This window comes from Psammomys obesus, unplaced genomic scaffold, assembly GCF_907164565.1.
Source record: "Psammomys obesus unplaced genomic scaffold, mPsaObe1.curated_primary_1811, whole genome shotgun sequence".
Classification (NCBI taxonomy): domain Eukaryota; kingdom Metazoa; phylum Chordata; class Mammalia; order Rodentia; family Muridae; genus Psammomys; species Psammomys obesus.
In genome coordinates, this window is record NW_026585691.1 from 1,241,556 (window position 1) to 1,257,940 (window position 16,385).

The following is a 16,385-nucleotide window of genomic DNA, read 5'->3' on the forward strand; positions in this document are numbered from 1 at the left end:
CATAGGTGGCCAAAGCCTTCTGGATGGCAATAGGAGGAGACCGAGATGAGATTGAAGGCCTTTCTTCTGACGAGGAGCACTAATTCCCTCCAGGTCTGACTGACATCAGTGCCAGCACTGTGCGCCCAGAGTGCTTTCCTTCTCAACCGGGTCTGTTCTGCCAAGATTGCCATCATATGCCGGCCACCTGACTGGACCTTGGGGTCCCCTTAACTGATCTTTTAGAAAGGAGCTAGGGAGAAATCTTTGCTCTTGTAGCATAAGTGACTGAGGAGTGAAATAACAGCATCGAGACTGTTATTCAGATCTCCATTCTTTGTTTTGACAGCCAGGGTTGAATGAGTCTCAGAGTTCCATGTTACAGGAGAGCACACGGCGGGCCCAGCGCCTCGAGAGCTGCAGCCCGGGCTCCATAAGGAGGCCTGCTTCTCGGCTCCACTGCCAACAGTCACGCTGGCTGCAGGTCGGGAGCTCGCACTGTTTGCTGTGTCCTGTCACTGGTCCCCACCAAGAACGCAGCTCTGACCTAATGTGGACGTTGTGGAGAAGAAAGGAGCCAGCTGGAGATCTGGTGTGTGCCTAGGGATCAGGGGAGCAGGTGGCTCATGGGCTTGTCTCTTAGCAGGTCCTTATGGACATTTTAAGTTCAGTGTCTGAGTTCCTGCCACAAAGAAGTAAAAGTCAGGTCTGCATCTCTAAGAAACAGAGGCAGTGCCACCTTGGGTGGTGGCGCAAGCCTGTAATCCCAGCATTTGGGGAGGCAGAGGCAGGCGGATCTGTGTGAGTTTGAGGCCAGCCTGGTCTTCAAAGTGAGTCCAGTAGAAAAACCAAAAAAGAAAGAAAGAGTGGGGGGCAAAAGTTTCCTCCTGTGGGAAGGTAACCCCCCTCTCCCCAGCTGCTGGACAAGGAGTTAGGGCCAAAGGAGTATCTGTGTTGGTTCTGAGCACACTGCTGACACACCGGCCACCTTGCTCTTTTGACTGAGTGCTCTCCCTGCCCACTTGAGGTTTCAGAGCTGGGTTGTCGTACTTTATGCCCTGAAATCAAGGCAAGTGTCCCATTCTTTCTGCTTGGAAGCCAGGGGTCACTGTCAAAGCACCAGCACCAGCAGTGGGGACAGGTGAGCTCTCAACCAACCAGGTCCTGAGCCATCACTGTACTTCTTCCCAGGGCTCTGCTCCTCTGCACCCCTCCAGGGCCCACCCCAAGGAAACACTGTCCTTCCTCCTGAGTTTCATTTGAGTGGGTCTGCTCCAGGGGAGCACAAAGCAAAGTTTTAAAGGAAGAGAGGAAAGTAGAGCAAAAAAAGGTGTAAAGGGCCTTCTGTCTTCATAGACACTTCTGTGAGGCAGGTCCCGAGCCTCGTTCATGGTCATCAGTTTCTGAGCAGGTGTGGCCCATGATAGAGGTCCCCATCATAGGCTGAGAGCTGGTCTTGACTTAGTGGGAAACATGGTTTAGGTCATGACCAGAAACAAGACTCATCTGCTCTGGGTACCACTTGTAGGACCTAAAACAGATGCATGCCCAGGCCAGAACCACCACAGGGAGGAGGCATCATCTCAGCGATGGTAGGATTCCAATGAACAGTGGGTAGTGGTTTGCTCTGGGTCCCTGCCACTCCTCTCCAAACATATACTGATCTTACAGTCTTTGAGTGTGGGTTTACCACTACCCCTTTGGGGGACTGATAATTTGAGGTGAGTGCATTGGCCACTGGTTAAGGAAAATTAGGGAAGTTGGCTCTGAGTTGCCAGGAAGGTAGAACATGTTTGTTTTTAATGTAGAAGATTTTAGAAACTATATTAGGCCACGTGATTAGGACAAAATAGACTAGAAAAGGCTGTGGACTTGATTTTGCTGACTAGACAAAGCCAAGTAATTAAAAGATGATTTATTTATAAAGTCTGCTAATGTGTATTGTTATTTTGGGGGGAGAAGTAGAAGTTGGGGAAAGCCCGGTGTCCTTTGTAGTGGACACAGTCCGAAGAATTTGTCAGCTGTAGCGGTGTAGAGTCCGCTTGGCCTATATGTGATGTGTGCCACTGCGCGGGTGCTGAGGGGCGGAGTGTCGAGGGGCATCCACTGGCAGCTCAGCGTCTCTGAGCAGGTACTGAGGTGGTCGTCAGCATCTCTGATGCTGTGGTAACAGGTGCTATCGTCTAATGTGACCCATGCACATAACCTAGACCTCAGAGGGGACTGAAGCTAAGAAACTGGCTCTTTGTCCTAAATACCTCGTTTCTATGACACAGTGCTCGGTACATAGTAGGTCCACAGATTTTGTTGCCAGATAGTCTGCTTGGTAGAAATGATCACAGAATCTGAACATCCATGAGTTCTGGAAACCAGAGAGATACAGAGTCAAATTTTTCTTCCCAAAGACAGTCATGTTATTTAATAATTTCAGAGTGATGAAGGCATGGCTATTTTTGTAATTTTAAAATATGGCAGAATATGAGAAGGTTGACACAACCAACTGGCTTGCTCTCTAATTATAGAACTTGGCCACATCTGATCCAGAGAGACTAAAAATTCAGGAACGCTGGGCCTACTTCAGTGGCTGAGTAACTAGACTGTGGTTTGAGGATTAGAGCGTGTACCCCGGGCCTTTCCTGAGAGCGGTTTGGAGCAGGCAGAAGTTGTGTGCCCAGCGCCCTCCCACTGTGAGGAGCTGGGAGAAACGACTTCGCCATGGCTCATCATGTTCTTCGGGATGGTCTTTTCAAATTTGTTACTTGATGCTTTTGGGTGTTTTGCCATTTTTGCTTATATGTATGTCTGTATGCCTACGCCACATGTGCCCAGTGCCTGTGAGGGGAGTTGGGGTGTCTGGGTGGCAGTTACCGTGGTTCTGGGAACAGAATCCAGATCCTCTGAAGGACCCAGTGCTCCTGGGATGGTCTCTTAGTAGTGGCCATGCGGAGAGTGTGAGGAACGGCCCCTTGACCTGCTGTGGCTGCTATAGGAGGCAGGAGAATCATGGCAGAAGGGTAAGATGCGGGCTCTGGGGACTATTTTGAGTGTGGGCGTCTGTTCCTGCTAAGCTAAATTTAGCTAAAGTATCTAGACTGGGCAGGGGTTCTACTTCGTTAATGCTCTGCTTGAAGGAGAGCGAGCTTAAGCAAATGTTCTGGTGACCCAGATTTGCTCTTCACACATACCCATCTACAGGGACAATCGAGCATTAGATCTTTACCAGAGAGTATCAGAGGCCTACAGGGAGAGGAAATGTAGGCATCTTAGCAGTGTGCTGAACCTGGAAAGCTTTAGGGCTGCTTGGTCTGAAAGCCGGCATCCCTTTGAGTTTGTGTCTTTCTGACGGGAAGAGCAGTGCTAGGGCTGCTCAGTGACCCAGCCCGCACCTCTGGAACCCGCTCTGAGTCTCGTGGTCCCCATGCATCTGCTGTGTCTTTACTAGGAGTGAAGTAAGGTGCAGTGTCAAGAGAAGTGTCTTGCTTGGTTCTGGATTGTTCCTCTGCTATGTGGAATGAAGTTCATAGAAAACAAAGGGAAAACAATGGCAATTACGTGCGCCTTTCCTCAATGCTGGGGGGCCCGTTCCTGTGTTCTAGTGATTGAACATCCCTACCCCCCCCCCCCCCGCCACCAAACACACACCCTTTAAAAAAGTAGATTCAAAACCCGGCCTTAAATAATGACTGCATCTGTGGAACGCAAGCTTGCCTGGTGTGTGTGTGGAGGGGGGGGGGGAATCCCAAGATCCTCTGTATGCCCTGCAGTTGTTATATGTGTATGTATGGGCGTTACTGGTGGAGATGGAGGCCAGAGGGCAACTTTAAGGAGTTTGTTCTCCTTCCACCATGTGGGTTCTTGAGACTCGAGATAGAGTTTTGCCATGAACCTCAGGCTGGCCTACAGCTCTCAACCCCCGTGCCTCAGGCTCCCGGAGTCCTTGAATGACAAGTGTACAACTCCCATGTGTGACCAAGAAACTGGGCAGAAGACTCAAACTGAGCTTGCTAACCAGGTGCCTGCCTGCTGTTCTTGTGAAAGAAGTGGCCATCATGACTTTGTGTGACTGTTACCAACTAGATGGCTGTAATGCCACAGAAGTGTGAGCTCACTGATGGACAGGGTATGTGAATTGTTATAAGAATAACAATGTTGTTTGGAAGAGACATCGATTTAACCTGAAGTTCAAGGACATGGCCCATCTCTAGGAAATCTCTAAGCATTCATCAGTAGCAATATTTGGTGGTCTCAAACTTGATTTTTTTGCCCTGCTGAGGCTGAAACAGACTCACGAACCAGCCAGCATGGCCCGTGACTCTTGTTGGTGCCAGAATCAGAGTGAGCATGGCAGAGGAGTCAGTCTTGAGGATGAAGTTTCTTTTCTCCTGGAGCGTAGACTTGACTCAGGTAGAAGTAAGAGACAAGCAAGACAAGTCGCAGATGACAGAAGGCCACGCAGAATGAGAAGAGGGCTGCAGCCAGCCTCTGCCACAGTGGTTTCCAGATGTGAGCCCAGAGCAGGTCCCACCCCGTTTCTGATGAAGGTGGTGTGTGGTAGAACCTTAAAAGTCACATTTTTTACCATCCTGGGTGATACTGCCACTCCTGGGATGTGCTTGGAGAATCACTGACTTCAGGGAAATAATGCTGGACTCCAACAAAATGAATAAAGAGTTTGGGCACATAGGTAGGTGGAGACATGAAAATTCTTATGGTACGTCATGGCATGAACAGAGAAGGGAGAGCCCAAAGAAGGATGCTGGCAAGTCTCAGGGCCAGTCCCATCAGAAAAATGGTGGTAGTTAAGGTGATGGCAGAGAAGAATCTGGCTGTCCCAGACAGAAAGGGTCTCCACCCATGTGTGGACTCCAGGAAGGCCTGACAACAACACCGTCCACACGTTAATCAGTTCTCTGAGCAGGGCTCCCTGGCTGAGTGGGCTCAGCACAGTGACTGGGGCTTACTGCCATGGGTAGAGGCATGGCGGCCGCAGTCACGTCACATTTTTATCCCTGGAGTAGAGGGAGACAGAATTTGGGGACAGCTGTAATAGCAAGTGACCTGGAACTGAATTTTGGTGACTTTCCTTTAGTTCCACAGAAGGCTTAGCTCTAAGGTAAAACCCCATAGAGGGTACTGGCTGATTTATTAGGCCACAGGAAGCCAGGCCTGCTCTCAGCAACTCACTCCTTGCAAAGGATGACAGACACAAATAACACCTGGTGGAGGAGACTGGTGACAAATTCTGAAAGGCTTCCTGGAGGAAGGCTGAACTAATCTGCAAAACACTGGCAGAGAGCTGGCTGCCTTTGTGGTGTGGGTCAGAGAGGCTGCAAGCCAAAGGTAGAAGGCATGGGAAGGAGGAAGAACACAGGCAGGCATGGAGACAAGGCCCGCACCACCGCCGCAGCATAGACCGTCAGGCAAAGGGCGGAGTCTTCTGTGGAATGACCTTAGAATTTGGGCTGTGGACTAGGGGCAGTGTTGTTTGGCTTTCAAATTCCCCTTTCCCCCAAGGACAACGTGTTAAAGGCTGTCCCCAGCTCACGTCACTATCGAGAGCAGGAGGAACCTTTGAGGTAGGCCCGGCCCTGTGGTCACCAGGGCCAGGCCCTTGCTTTCCGTCTGCCTCCATTACGGTCCCACAACAGTGGGGACAAATGACCATGGGCTGAAAGGTCTGAGGCCACGAACCAAAATAAATCTTATCTCTTACTAAGATGAGTTCAGGCATTTCTTTGTAGTGACAGTTCTGACACTGGCTGTGTGAACTGGTAGGAGAGCAGGCCGGAGAGCAGAGCGGTGGTGGTGCTGTGGCAGGGCCCCAGTGCTGTAGAAGCTGCCACGGCAGAGCAGTGAGAGCAGACTGGGGAGACTCAGGAGCAACAGGAGGTGGGCAGGAGGGGACTTCTGCCAGTAGAGTTTTCGAGGGGATCATCTGCAAAGGGGAATGCTAAATTTCTGTAATTCTGTCTTCTGAATTGTGAGCATGAGCAATTGATGGACCAGCAGACCTTTGTCTCTGAGTTGGAAGCTCAGGGCTGATACAGGAGTCAGTAGCATGTATGCGGCTGGAAACCCCTGGGGTTGATGGAACTCATCCTGGAGGTTAAGAGCACATGTGACGTGTTCTTGTAAGAGCAGACCACAAAGGAGGTGAAGGCTCAGGAAAAAAGGCACATCCCAGAAGAACCAGGAAGGCTCACAGGGCAGAACCTTTTGAAAGAGAAGTTTGCTCGACTAAAGCCTCAGCAAGGAGGTGAGGGATCACCGGAAAGGAACACACGGGGCTGCAGAGGGGGCAGGTGGGAGTTGCCAAAAGCAGGGCTGAGTGATGAGAAAGGTGGCTCTGCAAGTCACTTTGCACACATCACTCTAGAAGTCTCTACAACCTGGAGGGAATCTGGGAGGTGGGCATAAAGCTGAGGAATGGACCAAGGAACACTCCTGTGGAGGCCAGAAGTGGCTCCTTCCAGAACAGGAGGTGAGGTCCTTGGGACAGGAGGAGGGGCTCCCTGGAGGCTAGGGAGCTGTCTCCTCTGCCCCATTTGTTCTTCTCTTGGTCATCTCCATCCACATCTCCTGAGGTTGATGTAAATTTCTGTCAGGACAGCAGCTGATGTCTCGTTTTGAATTTAGAATTCAAAACAGCATTGCAGGAGTTACAGTTTCTTATAATATTTCTGTATCTCTGGAAACAGAGTGGCATGGGAGCCACACTGGCAGTATGGCAGAGGACTGCTAGAGGAGTCTCAGCACAGGCAGTGGCAGGAGGCTGGAGGAGTAGCCTTGGTGTGCAGGGGAAATAAACACGGGGTTCCAGAGTGTCTGTGTGGCTGGCAGCATATCCCCTGCTGGTCCTGTGCCATGAGTGCCCTTGGTCAGGAAACAGGGCAGGTATTCCAGGGGTAGCAGTAGAGGCCAGACCGGGTGTTGTGTATTAGCGATGGCTGAGCTCTGAAGCCCCCAGGACCTCACTGGGGTTCCCCTTAGGTCCCTCTACCCAGAGACTGCAGCAGGGAATCAGACTGCGCTCCTGGCCCAGGAGCTTTGCAGTGAAAAGTTTATTAGAAGGGCGCTTAATAAGAATCGGGGACACGGCTCTTTAACATCAGGGTACAACGCAGTAAGATACAAAAGTTAGAAAAATCTAAAACACTATAAATACATGCTTTTTACAAAGATTCTAAAGGCCTGGCTGGCTGAGGGGTAACCTCAGTCTCCAAGCATCCCCAAACAAGAGTTCACAGCAGCCCACTTCCCCTGGCAGCAGCAAAGGCTTCTGGGATAAAGATGGCTCCAATTTTCCTGTGAAGTTCCATGGCTAGAGTGAGAAGCCTTGGTGCGGAGGACAAGCTATGGCAGGGCTGGGCTCGACTAGGGCAGCCTGTTGGTGTGTGTTTCTATTTGCTGGCCCAGTCTGCTCTGATGCTTGTAGGTCCCGAGCACCCGCAGCCTCCACCAGTGTCCAGGCTGCGCCTCAGCTCTGCCAAGTCACTGTCCTGGGGGAGAGACCTTTACATCTGTCTTTAAGCAAGTAGTTATCCATCTGAATGGTTTTAAGGAACTGTTACATAAATATGAAAACGGCAGAATGCTGAACATCTCTTGCGTTAACACAGGCAACTTGCAGGGATGGTTCTAGGGTGAGAGCCATGCAGCAACACATTCCCCTCCTCCTGCCATGCTGCATCTTCACGGCTGCCCCTCCTGGTGTGTGGATTTCTACCCACTTGGGAAGTTGCTCTGCACTGTAACTACCATTACTTAAAAGAGGCCGGTGATGGAGCGCTGAGGCCACACAAAAAAAATACAAGCAGGCCTGAGCAAGTTCCTTCTAATGTGAAGGGCACTCACCCCTAGTCACAGTGAGAAGTGCAGTGCAGAGCTGCAGCTGTGTCCCTTCTTGCTCAGGCGCCTTTCCAGCCTCAAGGACTCAAAAAACTCAGAAATGGCAGCTTGGGGCTAAGAATGAAATCAGATATTTGCCTCTGCCCCAGACAACTCAGGCATAAGCGTGACTGCACACGCTACTTAAAAGAAAACCTTTCTGTGGTTTGAGTAAAAACATTGAGCTCTGGAATACATCCCAGCTTTGAGAAGCAAGTGGGGGAAGAGTAAGACCACAGCACCCCGTAAGCACGGAGGCTCATTGCTATACGTTAACAAGTTAAAAAAAAATCACCAACAATAAAAAATACAACACACTCTCAGGACAGCGGAAACATCTGCCAGAGCCTTGCCCTCCTTGTGAGCTTCCTAAGAGTCCCTGCTCTCCACTCTAGGCTTTTCTAAGAACACCAGGTCTTCTACAGCCAGCCTGGAAGGGGCTGGCTGCCATGGCACGCCAGCACAGGCCTGTAATCCACATGGCTAGGGCTACCTGAACAAGCACTAAGTCGGGAAGGAGGGGCAGTGGAGGAGGAAAGAGGTAAGAGTGAGCTGCTCTGGGGTGCTGAAGACAGGCCCTCTGCCTGGTGGCAGTCGTGTGGATCAGTGTCAGCAGGGGCCAGAGGCTGGGACAGGATCACCTGAAGGAACAGTACTTTCCAGAGGCCACACTGGCCACTGCGAAGCTTTCCTGCCAGCTCTCAGCTATTCTTTAAAAGTAGAAATGCTGTTCATACAGGATGAAAACCAAGAAAACTAATTTGGAGGACACTTTGCTTACTCGTACCCAAAGGACCTGTGTTCTCCACAATGGAGTGGCATTGCCTAGACTCTAAGCCTTTTATTTTCAGGGATGCCAAGAGTAGACCTGCCCAGAACTTCCTTGTACATCCTTCTCCACCAACTGGCCAAGAAAGCAAAGGGGCCAAGAAAGAAACCTTTGATGAGAGGGAAAAAAGTCCCAGCTTGCAGCCTCCAGCTCTGAGCTTTGCAGGTTCTCGAGGGCTTTCCAGTTACAGCAGGATGGACTCTGTGGGATGACAGCCAAGAGTTATTCCTCAGGCACCTGGAAAATGGCAGACGGGGGCCACAGGAAGCCCCTAGGAAACTGGGCAGCAAGTGGCATGAACCACCGCCCGTGGGTGGTAAGACAGGACCATGAATGCTTCAGCAGAAGCCACAGCAGAGTATCCCTGTGTCCTGACTCAGAGCACCGGTGACATGTAGGCAGTTCCGGGACTCCCTGTGTCAAGCAGCGGTCCACAGACCATTTCAGGCCTGACATAACGTTTGTATCCATGGTCTGTGCCCCCTCAGGGGCTGAGGGGTTCAGAATTGTCTCTGAGTTCAGTAACCACAGCCCGGTGGTGGTGGCGGCAGCTTGCACGGGCATCTTGTGTCTGAAGGAGGCTTGGGGATCAGCATGCCCAGCTGGAAACATCCTGCCCAGAGCTTCAGAGGCCATGGGATCCTGCAGAAGAGGCACCAGGACGTGCCCTGCGGTCTCCGGAGCATCCGAGGAGACGTCACATTGCAGGGTGCACTTTCTTCCCTTCTGGAACAGGACAGGACTTCTACAGGAAATCCATGTACAACGTGGGACCGTCATTTCACAACAGAGACAGCAGCCAAGAAGAAAGTACCAGTTTCAGGGGGTGATCCTGTGTGCCATGTTCTAAAACAGCCGGGAAAGAGATTTTTTTTTTTTTCCAGTTGAAATAATTTATACTGGTTTTCTGGTAACTGCCCCTGGGAACAGTGCTCGTCACACAGCACCATGGCAGCACTTTTCAGCCACGGTCCTCTACCAAAGCTCGGTGGCCTTCCCTCCCAGGGTGAGGGTGACAGAGCTCTGCGCCAGGCCTGCAATTTTCCAGGGTGTAAAAAATTTTAATAGCCCTTTTCATTTGCCCATGTCGGCCTGGGATTTCTCACCTTCTGGTGGATTGTCTCTAAAAAGCTCAGCTTCCAAACCTCAGGGCAAGAAGTGGTGGCTGGGTCCACTCTGGTTTTCCAGCCAATGTACGTACCCAAAATTGTTTTTCTAAAACAAGACATTCCAAAGAGCCTATGCTAGGAGAATTCATTACCACCACTGTCTCCACAAACCAACACAGCATACACACCAGAATATGGTGCCAGCTCTCAGAGATGCATTCAGTGCGGTGACACACATTCTGCGATTGGCTCCCCGCCCGCTTCCTGTGAACACTTAGATATCTCTCTCTCTTTTGAGATTAATGTGATAATAGGAACTATACATCACATACACATACATGCTGAGCTTCAGCAGGTCCTTCCAAAGGAGAAGGGACAATGAAGAAATGGTTCTCAACAGCTTTCCCCACCAGCACATTCCCAGCGTGCATTCTGGGGGCGGGGGAGAGTACCAGCGTAGGCCATCCAGTTCTCCAGGCACACCCTCTGGGAGAGTGGTGGGAAGTTCTTACCCAAGGGTGAGCCCCATGCTCCAGCCCCGGGGACAGGCACTTTCCTTTTAGACTTCGACATCCCAGATCTCTGTCATTAAACAAGGAGTCGGGTGGCGACACACCACCTGTTAACTGAGGCCACCAGATCAGAAGTCATCACTTGGCCTTCAGACTGGGGCACATGTATGCAGCAGACACAGCTGTTCATAACATCTATCCCTGGGATTTTTCTCCTGTAGTTTCAGAAAACAGGTCGGTTGCCTTAGTTGAGAGAATTTGTGTCCTTTGACCAGAACAGGTTGATGGAGTTCTCTTCCAAGGCCATATTCCCCAAGCCCGCCCCCCTACCCACTCCCTTCACTCCCAGTGTCTCTAGGACACACTGGAACAGCGGATGCTGGGGGATCCCATCTGGGTGAGGACCTTGTCAAGCCACTGCAAGGGCCCGTTCAGGTGCAGCTCGATCCAGCAGGGGGTGCTGGTCACTGTTTGTCTCCTGCAAAAAGAGGGAAGAGATGGGAGGTTTAAAAGTGTCCAGAAAGACAAACCAACTTTCTGCTATCTCATGCCAGAGATCTACCCGTGCTTGACACTGCCTAGAGGTGGTACTAGGAAGGTGGCCAAACCAGGCCGCACTCCTCCAACCAGGGAGGGCTTTGAGTAGGGCAGGTTCTGCCGGAAGGAGAGGGACAAGCCCCTGTGGATGACCCCCTGCCTGAACATAGGTCTCCCTGGCTCCTGGCTTGACCACTGGGTCGATGCCTGTAGCCCCTCTCCAGATCTGGGCCAGGCCTGCAGCTGTCATGACATGTCTCTCTGACAGAGGGTGTTTTCACAAAGCGCGGACGGAACCCATATGCTTCAGGTCCCAGGGTGCTGCTATAATCCCATCTACAGCTTGTTTTGGAAAATCTTACCAGCAGAGCTAGCCGGGGAACAATTACTGGAAAAACCAAGGCACACCACACATTTCTTTCCCCCCCAAAGCACTTGGTCTAAATTCAGACTGCTGGTGACGCAGCTCGCGGCAAGCTCCACTGAGCAAAGGCTATCTGCTGTGGCAGCGTAGGGATGCCAGCTGGAGGTGAGGCCTGGGCTGCAGGCCCGCTCCCAGCTGCTTTAGGAACCAGCCTGAAACCTTACTCTGCTTGGCCCACAGTGCAGGAGGGCATGGCTGTTCTGGGAAGGGGCCGCACCGGCCGCTAGGCTGCTGTGCCACACTGCCAGGCGGCAGTGGCGCAGTAAGCTGTGGAGGACGGGGTGTGTGGGCAGGGTGTCCTGCCCGGTGATACAGTGCCCCAGAGAGGTGCTTCTGCCAACACTCGTAGATGGAGGGCCCTGGGACTGTTGAGGGCCCTCGTGCCAGAGGCCCTGGTTGTCATGAGCTTTGCCTGAATCGTCAGGGAAGTTCACACTGAACCCAAGGTGTCTCCCTGAAGGCAAGTGGGCCTCCCAGTTCTTCTCCTTTGGGGTTTTTGCAGTAAATAATTAATCTCCTAACCTTTCACTCTCAGTTCCCTAAGTGGTGTAAATCCTGGGCTAAAAGGTTGGCTCAGGCATTCCTCCAGCCAGACCTTTGGGCTGGGTCATCATAACAGGGCTGGGAGTTTCTGTAGTCTGACCATTTGGGTTGGTTGCTTGGTTGGTTACCCTCCTGGATTTCAGATTAAAGGGCCCAAAGTGCTTTGCTCACTGTCACCACAGGGCACCCACAAAGGAACAGCAGCTCTGAGCTCGGAGAAGTTGGATTTTATAGAGCTCCATCCTGTGCTGAGAATCTGACTTTCCATAAGTCATGCTCATCGGGATTTCATTACGAATGGTGGCCCAGAGCCAATATTGAAATGGGTTTGGCTGGGGTGCAGAATGACTGCAAAACAAAATTGATTCCAAACATCTGGAAAAATGAAGAGAAGGGGCGAGGAGCTCGAAAGGCTCTGGCTGCAGCTGGTGTGTGGGCACCTCTGTGTCTGTGTGCTCTGGGAGGAGGCGTGGAGTGGGACATGTAGCCCCGCCTCCACAACACTCCTGTCCAGCACGGGAAGAGGAGACTCCATCCCCATTAAACCCAGTCTAGACGGTCTGAGGCCTCAACACAGTGGGCCAGGTAGACCTGGCTATTACTGGTGCCATGTTTAAAGTGTGAACTGGAATTCTTGAAAAACAAAAACATAAATTAGCTGTTCTCCATCCACACTCAGATCGCCTTCTTCCTTGTTGAGTTTAATAGTGATGGAGCCATTGGTAGTGTCAGTGAGACAGTCCTCCTGAGAGTCTGTCCCCAGAGAGGCCAGGTCTGAACCTGTCCTTCCCACTTGGCTGCATGTATGCTCCTTGCTCTTCCTGGGCTTTAGCTCCCACAGCTCTACAGGATAATGCCGGCCTCCCCACACTGGGCCTGGAAATGCTGCCGACGCTTGAGAACTGCTGAGCACTAGCTTCAGGCTGTGCTGCTCGCTGGGATGCCATCCCTGATCTCCCTGATCTCCGAGGACCTCGGCCAATTGCCTGGAGTTGGTTCCTCCCCACTCCCGGCTGGAGGCAACTTAGTCACTGACCTGTATTCCGCTCCCCAGCCTTTGACAAAGCTCATTCTGATGGTGCACATCCGAGTCAGCTGGTAGACGGCCTCAAAGCCTTGGTTGACGGACTGAGCCAGGAGGGCGGCAAATTCCTGGTTGTTGAAGATCTTCAAGTTGCAGCCTGCCAACCACAGACAGTAAGATAAAACAATCCTGGGACCACCCAAATGGCTTGATTCGCAAGCCTCAAGTCGCACACTGGCTTCACTCAGTGGCTACCTGCTCTGTGCCCATCACCATGCAAGGCTGGGCCTTCTCCATTTCTACACTTGATCTGCGCGTGCTTAGCAGGGAGATGTATGTGTAAGGGACACTGAGGGCTGGCCTGTGGGTGCCACCTCCTCCAGCCTTGGGGATGCCAGATGCTAAGGAGGAAGCCTGGAAGTGGCCTTTGATGGCACAGATAGTGTGCCATCAAAGCTTCTGGAGAGGCTGAGGCAGGGCTCTAGGGCTCAGAGAGGCAGGGGACCTGAGCCTGGCGCTTTGGTAGCCACCTGGGCACAAGTGTTCCCGCATTGGTACAGGAACACAGCATGTGGCAGTGAAGTGGGTATGGTGCCTATGGCACAGGGATGCTCTCCAGAGGGTCAGAAGCGCTTTCCACCTGGCTCCTCTGATGGCCCTGTCTCATGATGGGGCTGGAGAAGAGAGCCAGGTAACATGATGGTCTCTGGGTACAGGCTTCAGCCAAGGTCACACTGGCAGCAAAGTAAACCTAATTCTCTATAGTACAAGCTAGAGACAGGCACAAATAACACTAAAAATAAACCTGTTTGAAGTCCTTAACTGCCCCAGTGTCAGAAGTGCATGACCCAGGAAATAAAGGCCAGAGTCCATATCCAGTAGCCGGCAGACCAGCAGAGACCCTATCTGCTGTGTGACTCTGCTTCTCCTGACCCTGTCTGTGTCTCCTTTAAGGGGAGGTGGGGTAAGTAATCAGGGCCCCGACAGTCTCTGAGCTGACAGGACATTACTGGAGCCAGCTCAGCCATCACCAGGGACGGAGCAGGGAAGGCAGCAGGCTGGGAATACCGCCCAGCTTTCACCTCACCCCTGTGTGCTGGGGGAGGAGGGCCTGGTAAGAACAGAGCCCAGCCCATACCCGCTTCCTGGGCTATAGCCCCAGCTGAGCCGGCAGAGCAAACAGCCCGTGCTCGTGCTCGTCAGCCAGCCAGTCCTCCGTGGTTCAAGGCCTGCTGTGGCTCCTTCCCCAGCTCTGGGTCTTTGTGAAGTGGCTCACACTGCAAACTTGTCTCCCTAGCCTTTCTGAAAGCCACAGGGGGTCACTAGAAAGGAGGCATGAGCTCAGAGGTGTGGACGTGCTCTGTAAATGAAAGCACAAAGGCTGCCAGAGCAGAGCTCTGTCCCAGCTGGAATTTTCTCCTTTATCCTGCCCACAGCCTACCACTGCACTGTCATCTGCTAAGCAGTGGACACGGGAAGAAGATCCACACATGTCCCGGACACAGGCCACGTGGCATTTGAGGAGCGCTTGGGCTTTCTGCCTTGGTGGTGTCCAACCTGGCAGTTCTTGAAGTCTGGGAGACATCTCAGAAAAACCTCAACTCCCTAGAATAAACCCAAAACTTTCTCGAATTCATCCAAGGCCTAGGCCCAGAAGGCCATTTAAATACCTCCTAGTGTCCCAGTGTCCTCTGCATTTCTTCTTCGCCCTTGTAACACTGTCCTTTCTGGCCAAATGACCTCACAAACGTCCCCGTCACCTGGTACCTAATGCCTCCTCGAGAAGGCCTTCCTGATCACCCACAAGTGGATGGCCTTTCTCCCTGTCCGCGCTGCCTGCCTGGGACTTAGGATGTGTCACACTCATCGGTTTTCATCTTAAAGCTGCAGATACGGGGCACTTCTGTCCACCTCTCCCGCCTGCTCCAGTTCCTGGCATAGCCCCAGAACACTCCCTAAGTTCAGAGAGCACCACGGCCCTGTGGGTGATGGAGGAAGCCCTGGGGTGGAGGTCTGTGTTACCTCTGTTCTCTAGAGGTCAGGGCTACAGAGAGTGCAGTGAGGACAGTGCAAACACCAGTGAGGAGGAAAGGCAAGAAAGACTTCCGGGCACGCCTCAGGGGCCACGGAGCAGGGCAGCACCCTAAAGGCTGACTTACCTGGGGGGATCTTGCAGACAGTGGCAGGGTGCCAGCCATAGCGCTGGTTGCAGTTGGGAGACTGGACAAAAATAGCACTGTCACTGAGGCACTCCGCAAAGACCTCCCCTCCGATGTAGTACAGCCGCACGCCTCTCCCTGGGAAGGTCAGAAGACACTGGGTAGAGAGACCCACCCACAGGGCAGGCAGGCCAGCCGGGGAGGGGCATCGAATGGCTGCTCCAAACAAGGAGCCCAGAGCGCAGCCTGAAGCGGAACGGGAGAATGACGGTGGCTCTGGGTTCCTCAAGCAGCTGAAATAGGTGGTACAGGAAAGAGAGCCTGTACCCAGTCCCAGTGATGGCTTCTGCCATTACACAGCTACAGGCCTGTGCCCCTGTCTAGAGGACAGCAATATTAACTCACTTTAGCAACTCCTGTGACAGTGACTGGAGGGACAGCTGCCGCCACCCCGCTGGTCTAGCTTTCCCTCCCCACCTCCCCGCAAGGCAGAGAGGTGCCTTGGTGAAGCCAGGGTGCTAGCGAGGCATCAGCCCTCCCTGGCCCCTTGCCAAAGGGCCCTCTCTTCACATAGTTTCTAGTGCATTGTATCTCTTTCCCTCCACCACCTAAATCCATTCCAGATGGACAGAAATTCATTTTCAATTGCCTCAGCACTCCAGTGGTTACATAAGCATTGATCTCTGCCCAGTGGGGATGTCGCCTCATGCTTAGGAGAGGCCCAGAGTGCAAGAAAATGGTCCGACTGAAGGACCAAAGTCCTGTCGGTAGAGACCAGGTGAGTCTGCCCACTGTCTCTCTAGACCCTGCTGCTTCACACTCCCAACTCCTCTCATCGGTCCTACAGTCCTTGCTGCTGGGGTCTCGGTGGCCCCGGGGGCAGCACTGCCTGTGGGGGCCCATTACCGATGTGCCTTCTTGTGAGCTCCACCGCCGCGTTCCGATTGACATTGGACAGCAGGCCCAAGCAGAAGCGCTCCGAGTTGGAGGGATCAGTGAAGCCGTCCACTGTCATGGAAGGCTGTGACGCGTGGAACGTCTCCCCAACTCGCTGGTTCAGCTCGTAGTAGGAGATGGAGCACCAGAAGGCCGGCTCACAGTACGTGACTGGCTGGAGGTCTGCAGAGACACGGGGTGTGCCAGGTCAGGGGGACAAACCCTTCAGCGTGCCAGGGGGCAAGCTGCTCAGAGTCTGGAGGAGGCCCTGACAGCTTCTGAGAGAACAGACACTGGGTTCGTTTCTTTTGGACCCACAGGCAGCCTGCACCATGGTGCCAGGCTTTCCTGTGAACAGAAGCAGCCTTCAGAGACAGGCTAGCCCAAACATGAAACAGGTCAGGACCAGCCAGTACTAACTAAGGGGAGCTCCAAGTAGGCTTCAG

At 52.6% G+C, this 16,385-nt stretch overlaps 2 protein-coding genes across 3 annotated transcripts in view; one reads left to right on the plus strand and one right to left on the minus strand.

Annotated features, from left to right (window-relative positions):
- The window catches only part of Aagab (alpha and gamma adaptin binding protein), a 37,098-nt gene extending 35,193 nt beyond the window's left edge, over positions 1-1,905 (plus strand). For both annotated transcript variants that reach the window (XM_055598802.1, XM_055598801.1), the window contains exon 10: positions 6-1,905. In XM_055598802.1, coding sequence (XP_055454777.1) covers positions 6-83 — 78 coding nt within the window. In that variant the 3' untranslated portion in view covers positions 84-1,905. The remainder of the gene's footprint in view (positions 1-5) is intronic.
- Positions 1,906-6,999: 5,094 nt separating this feature from the next.
- Smad3 (SMAD family member 3) overlaps positions 7,000-16,385 on the minus strand; it is a 106,750-nt gene continuing 97,364 nt past the window's right edge. Inside the window, exons 6-9 of the mRNA XM_055597103.1 lie at positions 15,910-16,122; positions 15,004-15,141; positions 12,857-13,001; positions 7,000-10,794 (exon numbers count right to left, since the gene is read on the minus strand). Of these exons, the coding sequence (XP_055453078.1) occupies positions 10,671-10,794; positions 12,857-13,001; positions 15,004-15,141; positions 15,910-16,122 (620 nt within the window). The 3' untranslated portion in view covers positions 7,000-10,670. The remainder of the gene's footprint in view (positions 10,795-12,856; positions 13,002-15,003; positions 15,142-15,909; positions 16,123-16,385) is intronic.